Source organism: Alnus glutinosa, chromosome 8 (genome assembly GCF_958979055.1).
Source record: "Alnus glutinosa chromosome 8, dhAlnGlut1.1, whole genome shotgun sequence".
NCBI classification, from domain to species: domain Eukaryota; kingdom Viridiplantae; phylum Streptophyta; class Magnoliopsida; order Fagales; family Betulaceae; genus Alnus; species Alnus glutinosa.
The window spans coordinates 1,600,655-1,610,403 of record NC_084893.1 but is presented as its reverse complement, the minus strand read 5'-3'; the positions used below and the strand labels follow the sequence as shown (position 1 = coordinate 1,610,403).

General features: G+C 33.3%; 1 protein-coding gene across 1 annotated transcript; it reads right to left on the bottom strand.

The window, feature by feature from the left end:
• Positions 1–2,934: 2,934 nt before the first annotated feature.
• On the bottom strand, positions 2,935–6,916 carry LOC133874508 (uncharacterized). The gene is made up of 6 exons (XM_062312346.1): positions 6,707–6,916; positions 4,508–4,553; positions 4,071–4,197; positions 3,722–3,792; positions 3,385–3,488; positions 2,935–3,182 (listed from the first exon to the last, which is right to left on the bottom strand). Exons 1-6 carry the CDS (start codon positions 6,830–6,832, stop codon positions 3,144–3,146), a joined length of 513 nt encoding a protein of 170 aa, XP_062168330.1. The 5' UTR covers positions 6,833–6,916; the 3' UTR covers positions 2,935–3,143.
• Positions 6,917–9,749: the final 2,833 nt, after the last annotated feature.

Genomic DNA, 9,749 nt, shown 5'->3' with positions numbered 1-9,749 from the left:
CTATCATCGATCCAATTATAATGATCGAACACCGGCCAGTGCCCCTCTCATCACGTATCAAAATAAAACAGGTCCACAGTCAAATTGCATCTTCTATCAATTGACACATACATACGTGACCTCTAAATAAGAAAATATTGCTTAAAAAGAATTCTAAAGCATTAGATCAAAAAAAAAAAAAAAAAATCTGAATTAAAAGATATATAAGAGTAAGACTTTTTTTTTTTTTTTTTTTTATCATGATTCATGGCAAAAACGATATTGGAAAAGAAGTCGTGGAATTAAAGGCAAATTTTGACACGTCCGTTGGGGTTGGCCTCACATTTCTCTAATGCGATTGAAAAAAAAGGCAGGCGAAAAGGATGATAAAAATCTCTTCGTAATGCGCATGCACTTTGCCGCTGTTCTTTGTTGGTTGATAGTTTGATAATTTGATAAGCATCTTCTCCCGGGGGCCCAGTTCGGCGTTATGGGTTGCGGGACAACCTAGATTGCGAATCTCAACGCTTGTCTTCAAATCTCAAATACCATATAAATACGTCTTCTTTGATATTTGTTTTTTCAATTATTTTTTTCCTCGTGGCAGAAAGATCTCTATTCTCTACCCAAAAAAAAAAAAAAAAACACTTGGGTATGTGAGAAGGACGAGTCAATTTTTAAGACCCGATGACTATGATAGGGTGAGAATCCACCACAATTTTAGATGGACAAGATTTAAAGTTGTTGTATTTAACTATATACATAATTTTAAATCATATAAACTTTTTAAAAGACGTGTCAAAATCGATTTCATATACATCATTAGATGTACAAACTTTAAATTATAACGATGAAATAAATAGTTAAACGAAGAGAGTTCTATTCCCTTAAATTCGCTATCTAAATCGTATGCAATTCAGACAACCCTTACAAAGGGGTGTGACCGTGTGAGGCTTACCTATCCTAGACAGCTCCGAATGCGGGGCACACTTGCTCTAGGTAAATGAATCATGCACCCCCCACGTGGGGTTGCCTAAATTGCATGACCAGCCAAATAACAGTAGCCCTCTAGCTATGACAAGGGAGTCTTTGGGCTTTAGACCACATTATCTTTGAATGAGACTCGGATTGTTGTCAATGTCATCCTAAGTGGCCCTCAACTGGCAAAATGGAGAGGATTCGGCCCGATATCTGTCGACTGTCATCCGCTTCCCTGTTTTCAATTTTCAAAATCTCTCATACTATTAATAGCGTAATGACTGTAGTCCAAACCTGGCCGATTGGGCTTCAGAAAAGTCCTAACCTGGTCGATTGGGCTCTAGAAAATTGTATTTAGGTCTCTCTCTCTCTATTAAATTGAGATGAAAAACAGATGCTAATTTAATAGATGACTGTAATAATTCTTCCGAAGGTAAACTATGTCCATTTATGAGCAAAAAGCGTATGATATTGTTGTACTATTTCTCAGTTTCAACAAGAATATTAAACTTCTTGAATGTCTGGTTCAAAGACAAACTAGGTGCCCTTGAACTGAAGTTGCCCAATCCATACCAAGGGGAAAAATGAGAGTCCAGCTTCGATTTGACACTGAATTAATCAAGTAAAGAACTGAAACATATCTAGTAACAAACTAAAATTCTCTTTGAAAGACTTTAACGCTGTCACAATCTCCAACTACATGGATAGCAAATTTCTCTATTCTGCAAAAGAAAGCAATTTTCGGTCTATGATTCTCGCTAAAACCATAAAAAAGTACATATAATCCCTTCAAATTACCACTTCATTGTCAATGTATCTCTCAAACTACCAATTGTGTTAATGTCTCCCCTTAAACTACCAAAAAATGTCAATGTCTTCCTAATGACAAAAATGTCCTTCATAAAATTATTAAAATAAAATAAAAACTAAAAAAAATTATTAAAAAAATATAAAATAACAAAAATTTATTCCAAAAAAAAAATTTAAAAATTAAAACTGTTTTTTGTTATTTTTTTTAAAATAATAATTTTCAGTTTTTTTTTTCCTTTTTTTTTCTTTAAGAAAAGGTTGTTCTTTTTCGTTTTTTTAATTTAATAAAAAATGTTTTTTTTTAAAAAAAATAAATAAATTTCAGTTATTTTTAGTTTTTTCGATTTTTTTTTCTTTAAAAAAATTGTTCTTTTTCATTTTTTAATTTAATAAAAACTGGTTTTTCCTTTTTTTTTTCATTTGTTTTATTTTTTATTTTTTTAAAAAAAAGTAAATTTCAGTTATTTTTTGTTTACTTTTTAAAAAAAATTAAAAAAAATTAAGAAATTTGTTTTTTTTTTTCGTTTTTATTTAATTTTTTTAAAATCATTTCTTTTAGTTTTTTTTTTATTATTATTATTTAGTTTTTTAGTTTTAATTTTTTGAATTTATGAGGACATTTTTGTCTTATTCAAAAAAAAATAAAAATTAAGGTCATTTTTGTCTATTTGTTGGTTTTAGGGAGGACATTGACATTTTTTAGTAGTTTAATGGAGGACATTGACACAATTGGTAGTTTAGGGGGTACATTAACAATTGAGTGATAGTTTGATGGGGTTATGTGTACTTTTCAAAAAAATTAAAAAAAAAAAAAAAAAAAAAAAAAATTAAAACACACAAACACGACAGTACTTTTGGCAGCTACAGCATGACAACAAAATCAAGTGCCGAACTTGATGTGGACTTCCGGTCTTCCAAAACCAACTCCAATCAAGCTTACCCTCATATGAGAAATAGGATTTGGCTCAAGTGCTGTAGAAAAAACTAGAGCAATAAAAGATCCAAGGTACTAGAAGATTGTTATAGCCAAGTTAGGCAGAAGTGACTGCCCTTCAAACATGAGCAACATCGCACTCTGTCCACTTTGTTTAATTGTCTGGATAAGATCTCTATATATTTTCAAATTTTTAGTGAAGACGCGCATGGATGATGGTTTATACAAAAACATTTGGCACAAAGCACAAATACTCTTAAAATAACACAATCATACAAAATGCAACATCGCAGAATTTCCTTCAGACCATCATTAGTTCCATCATTTGCTAATCCTATATTACATCAAAAAGAACATTAACCTACTTGCTCTTGATGTGTAGACATGGAGGGAAGATTTGTTCGTTCCCACTACCATCCCTTCTCTCTTTCCTGCCATATGCTTATCCAGTTGCCCCTTTCAGGCGTGCAATCAGCTCATCCTGCACGTGATTTCATGCATCAATGAATGCAGAAGCAAAAAGAGAATGGAAATTTGGACAGTGTAATTGTCAATCAGGACATCCCAAATGATGGGATCTGAACTGCCAATGGACCACACACCACAAACATCCCTATCTTAGACTCTTAGAAATTAAGGGGGAGTTCTAAGCTGGACGTAGATCAAATTGTCTTGATACTTGCCTTCTTTCCTTTAAGGGAAAGACCTCTTGCCTTCAAAAGGGCACGAAGCCTCTCCACTGTGAAGCTTTGGAAGTCCCTATTAGATGCTTGACTGTTCGAACCTTCTGCATGTTCAAAGGTGATAAAATTTATGACAAAAATGAATAACGAGATCATAAATTTAATAGGTTTCACATATGTCTATAACACGTCCAACAGAATTAAAAACTTGCCTAACATCTAAAGCATATTGCATCTTCTGATGGATATTGAACAGCTCCATTCATTTTTTATAACATTTACAGATGGAAATCCACCAAGATATGGATAATGCAATACAAGAACCATCAGAGCTTACCTTGTCGAGAACTAATTTGGATAGTGGCTCTCTTAGCCGAAGCCCTGCCATCTGCAGATCTTTCAGCAACCCTGAAACAATTAAATAATGGAAGGTAATCAGACAGAATATGGTCAAATTTGCACACCAGTAGCCGGGAACATATGAAAAGGGTAGTTGACAAGTTGATGATTCATTGTTAATTCGTACTAAATGCTTATGTCATTTTGTGGCAAAGAGTGCGGACATGCGATGTATAATCCAAACCCTCAGGGCAGACATATCAAAAATTTAATAGGAAACACACACACAAGTAAATCTTATTAAGGCAGGTTAAGCATTATTCATCTACAAGAGATGGCGGTAATACCTCTTTCTAGAACTCTCACTTGCAGCTACACCCTTCACATCCTTCGAACTAGAATCACCCTTCTGTTTCCTAAGCATGAGTGATCTAATCAATATGTTCTGTTGGTTCGTTTTTATCTGTTGGCCGTCTGGATGTACAAGAAAGACAGGTCAGAACTTCCACATTATATTAAGATCTATATCAAAATGAAGTAAAACTACATGAAATTCAATCCCTCTCTTTCATAAAATCTAGACGTTGATATGCAAATAGTGGGTGAAAACAACACAAAATAAATCAAGAGGAGCATAACATAATTTCAGCATATATTATTTCGATTTCTTTCATTTTGTTCAATGATATTGATACACTTGCCCAAGAGGGAAACGTCCAACAAATATGATGAGAAAAAGGTAAGAAAACATGAATCTAATGACAAATGTGAAGGAATAAGAGACCTGGAGGTGATGTGTCATGGTCACAAATATATACTCGCATTCCGCCCTGCACAAGTTCTTAATACGTTAACAAAAAGTCAAAGCTCCTGAAACAAGAATCTAATGAATTTGAGAGGTAAATATATGTAGGGATGCATGAATGAAGAATTAAGACCAACTATGCAGACAAAAGAACCATATACCAAAAGAACAAAAAGTTCAAATGAAAAGGCATGAATATTTGCTGAAAAATACCATATAACACAATAATTTTCAAATTTTGTTTCTTTTAGCATTATGCAAGAACACCACAAAACACATTACATAGGATAGAGTGATCCATTCTAATAGTAACAAGTAGATTTTAACAATTCTCTATCAAAAGGCTTTATGCTAATTCAAACATTTGATCCATTAAAGAACTCATTCATTCAAAAAGAACTGTAAACTGTTGTCACTGGCAGGGGCTTGGTTGCTTATGCAATGAGGCATTGTAAGCAACTTGGGCGGCCACCTTAATAGAACTCTATCAAAATGGAAAGCACTGACTTCTTTTGGGGATTGGACGAAACAAGCCGGTAGCTTTCCCCAGCACCGACCAGACCATATATACCGATTACACGGCATCTGCTAAATAATGTGAGAAGCTGATTCTTATGTCATCATAATGATGGGATTCAGCATTCAAGGAAATGAAAGGACCAAAGTCTATTTGCAAAGTTACTTGTTTCTCATGAATGCATGGTGTTGCCTCTTCCCTCCTTTTCCCCTTTGTTTATTACTAAAGTTTCTAATTCTTTGAAAGAAAGGATTCTAAAAGGTTACTTTCCAACCTCTTACGGTATCCATAGCAAACTCTAAATTGAACTATAACTGTATTTTAACATCTGGGTGTTGAAGTATCCATCTTTCTTATCCAGAAGAACTTATAAAGCTGGAACATAGAACAACAAAAGACCAAGTGTGCTTCAAGTACAAAATCCAAAAAAACAAATAAATAAAGCATAAAAGTCCTAGGAGACAACCAACTAATCACTAACTTCTTGAAAGCATAGTCATACAGCCAGACTGGGAAAGTGACTATACAGTGATCAACTGTATCCAAACGCATCTCAGCAAATAAGGATGCGATGGGAAAAAAAATCCCATTTATACACCTTTCTTGATGGAGGTGCAAGCGTTGAATCCTACAATAAAAAACCAAAACAAGAACAAAAATAGCAACTAATTGGCTTTAGGACATCAAAGACTACTACAAGCGGCTGCCAACATTCTCCTCGGAGCAAATTACTAAAATGAAATTGTATCACATTAGATTGGAAGCCAAAACACTAAAACTCTATAACTCCAGCAACCGCAAATAATCATGACCTCCTTAGATTCAAAGACTAAACTGCTTCACGTTCTGGTTGCCAGCTAAAAAATGAACAAGGAGAGAAGATAGCCTTCTCTAATACATCAAGAAGACTGCATTAAATGCCTGACATCCCGATTCATCAAAAAACCAGCTCCAACAGATGCCATACTCTTTATAGTATTGGAAGAAAAAAAAAAATCATACTAACAGATATGGAAGCAGAGTTTAATGTTTATTTTATAAATTTACAAACATAAAAATTGAATCCACTCCAATTTTCAAACAATTCTTACCTAAACCAATACCCAAGAATAATAGTCAACATTAATCTACAGCCTCAAAGGCAATATGTATTCATTCTCATACTATGCACAAAACACATTAAACAAAGTATTTCTCGGGTGTACTAAAGATGATTACTTCACAAACCATAGCCAAAAACTAACCCCTTCTTCCATGATTACTCCAGTGATTTCATGTCCAATCTAACAATCGAATTTGCAAAACAATAAACACCAAAATCTAACCATCAAACAGCATAATCACTGTCACTGAAAATACATATGTACATGCATAAATCAACATTGAACCCTAAACCGCCTATTTGGTTCCCGAAAAATCATAAAAGTAACAAGATTTACATATTTTAGTTTCACAAAATGCAAACATGAGCATGGAACATCCACATCAAACTCAAATACTTGCTTAACTATCAGTTAAGGAACAATTTCTTTTTCGTTTTACTTCTACAGGTCCCAAACTACCCACACTATAATTTCTTAAATTTTCCCTCAATTTGTTTTTCTCGGCAACCAAACAGAAAATCGAGAAAATCGACGGGTTAAAGGAGATAGAGAGATCACCGGGTTTGAGGAGATGACGGTGGAGGAGAAGAGGCCCCGGGAGGGAAGGTCGGCGAGGAACTTGGAAGCGCCAGAAGCCGTTGGATGGCTTGAATCGGACGGCTGAGAGGACGAGGAGCCCTCCATGGCGCTTGACGTGAAAAAGGATTCCTCGCAAAATACAATAACAAAAGCGCGAGTGAATCAGGTGCGTGTGCGACTACCAGTAGTATAAGCGCACGTTTTCACGACAATTCCTCCGCTATAGACACGCCCGTTTTTCAGTTTTTTCAGCAAAAGTACGCATTTTTCAGTATATATATATATTTTTTTAAAAAAAAAAAAAAAAATTGACCATATTTTACTTCTTAAATTTATGATGCGGCAATGCTAGCCATGTTTGCCCCCAATAAATTTACGGTGCGACAATGTCACGTCGGTCAATAAAAAATAAAAATAAAAATATTTGAGTGGGTGACCAATCACCCTCTTACAACCCCTTACAAGGTGGTCGTGGCCAATAAATTTCTTTGATTTGGTGGTCATAGCCAAAGACGAAAATATAATTTTAGGTTACCGGGGACAGAAAAAAGTTTTGGAGTTTAAAAAGTTAATTTAAACAGAATTTTAATAGTTTTTTTTTTTCCAAGAAAAAAATAATAATAATGGGACTAGTAACATGATCCTCCCCTGGTCACGACAACCAGATCGAGATGTTCCGACAAACCCCACATGGCGGTTGGGGTGAAACCGACCAAGAGATGGAGGCACATTTGACATTACAACATCTAAAAGTATAAAAGAAAAAAAGAAAATAAAAAGAGGGTTGTGTGTAGCATTATTCTTTCCGTACATTCTTTGTGTGATTTGAGTCTATTTTGCCCCTTGAAAAAATAGTAATGTTGAAATTAAATTGTGATTTGCTGGTGATATTAACAAATCTAGTTAATTTTATACGCGTGATAGAAGCATTTGTGATTTTGCAAAGACAATGCTAGAGTTCTAAGAGAGCTTCTTATGAGTGACATACTTACATAGTTAATAATATTACAATGAATAGAAATTAGTACCTTATATTTTCCTTTTGCCATCTATCATCTTGAAGAAGAATTATTTTCATTATATTTGAAATTGATAGGAGCCGGTTCCTTATTTAAGAGGGGTAAAATTGTCTAAAATCAAAAAATAAAATTACAAATTTGCCACTCTTTAAATAAATAACCGGCTCATCTCAATTTAACTTGAAATGAAGAGAATCGTACTCCCTACCATCTTATTAGGGGCGTAGCTAAGTGAAGGCTTGGGGGTCCATGGCCCGCCCAAGCCCCAAGCTTTTCCCTCAAAAAAAAAAAAAAAAATAAAAATTTACTTCTAATTTTTATTTTTTTATTTTTTTTACTTTTGGCCCCTTCAATTTGGTCTCTTCAAAGTCTAAAAGCTGACTCCACCCGCCTCTTATCATGTATTTTCCTTAGACCTTAATTACCTCCTTTCACGTTTTATCCCTAACCCCTATCACCATGATGGGTTCTTTTATTGGCTTTAACTCAACGTTTGCACATGAGAGTTTGCATACCCATTTGCTTGATCTTACCAATCGAAAAGAACAAATTGAAAATGATTTAAATGGATGCGATGTTGGATCAATCCATATGGATATATAAATAAGTTACCATGTTCGAGAGGCAATTCAACCCCACTCGGGTAATATATATATATATATATATATATATATATATATATATATATATATATATATATATATATATAAATAGTTACGCAATTCTTTCATTAATGTAAAAAATATGTTAATGTGATATAAATGTGAAAATAGTTTTTAGTGCTTTATAAGTGTTTTGTGCGGGAGAGGCTTAGTAATAATTGAGGCCTATGGCAAGAAAAAAGTTAAAATGAAGCATTTTTAATTTTGAAATATTAATATAATAATTTTTAATATAAAGTACTGAAAATTAGTTTAAAAGTCAATCTTGTAGCTTTTTGAGATGTAAAATTACTAATCAAATTTTCATGATCAATTTTTGTTAATATATTGGAAAAAGATAAAAAAAAAAAAAAAAAAATCAAATACACACTTTTTAGACACCCACCCTCTCACCAAAAAACCAAAACTCACATCAATCACTTCTTATTACTAACCTCTCCTTATTGAAGCCTTTTACTTTCTTTTATTTTTTTACTTATTTTTTTTTTAGACAAATTTAATTAGAGCATTTTTAGTAGCCTCATCAAATTAGTTTTTTAGCTATTTTGGTGAGCCAATTTGATGAAAACTCTTAAAAACCACTCCCAGCAGCCTCACCATTTTAACCAAAAAAATTTGATGACTGAAATTACTAGTCAAATTAGACCAGGCATTTTCACTCAACAACCTACTCACCAAATTTTGTTTCACATTTCTCTCTCACATGATTAGCACACTTTTTTTCTTTTTTCTCTCATTTTCTTCTCTCATGTCCCATCTCTCACACGATAATGTCCTTATTTCATGGATATAAATGATTTTTTATAAAAATATTATATAGAGAAAAAATAAAGAAATATGAAAAAATTATTATTTAAATGGAATAGTGAATATTGACTAGTTAAAATGGTGAGGCTGCTGGGAGAATTTTAATAAAGTGGCTCATCAGAATAGAAAAAAGTAATTTTTAGTTATTTTGGTGAGTAAAATTTGGTGAGGCTACTAGGAATGCTCTAAAAAGCCTTTTTTTGGAGGCTTTCAATAAATTAAGAGCCTTAAATGGTGGCCTAATTAGCCTAATTATACTTAAGCCTCAAAAATAAAAAAAAGTATGGACTTGCCTGGATGTTTATGGTTATGGGCCTTGGCTTTCTGCATACTCTTGGCCCTACATGGCTACATGGATGTTTGCATTAATAATTTAATATATAATAATAATCACACTACATCGGTGAACGTGTGCGCTTCATAATAATGGAAATTATGAAATTGGTCCGTAACGTAATCAGTTTATCATCAATAAACAAAGCTAAAGAAGTTCAATAAACATCCTAATTATTCATCAATAAAGGCTAGAGATAT

What these genes read in the sequence shown, in the direction of transcription:
- LOC133874508 (XM_062312346.1), bottom strand. Translation starts at nt 6,832, where the DNA reads ATGGAGGGCTCCTCGTCCTCTCAGCCGTCCGATTCAAGCCATCCAACG. An exon ending in CCATGACACATCACCTCCAG is followed by an intron (nt 4,198 to 4,507) that starts GTCTCTTATTCC and finishes TTGTACATCCAG; the next exon opens with ACGGCCAACAGATAAAAACG. An exon ending in AGTGAGAGTTCTAGAAAGAG is followed by an intron (nt 3,793 to 4,070) that starts GTATTACCGCCA and finishes TAATTGTTTCAG; the next exon opens with GGTTGCTGAAAGATCTGCAG.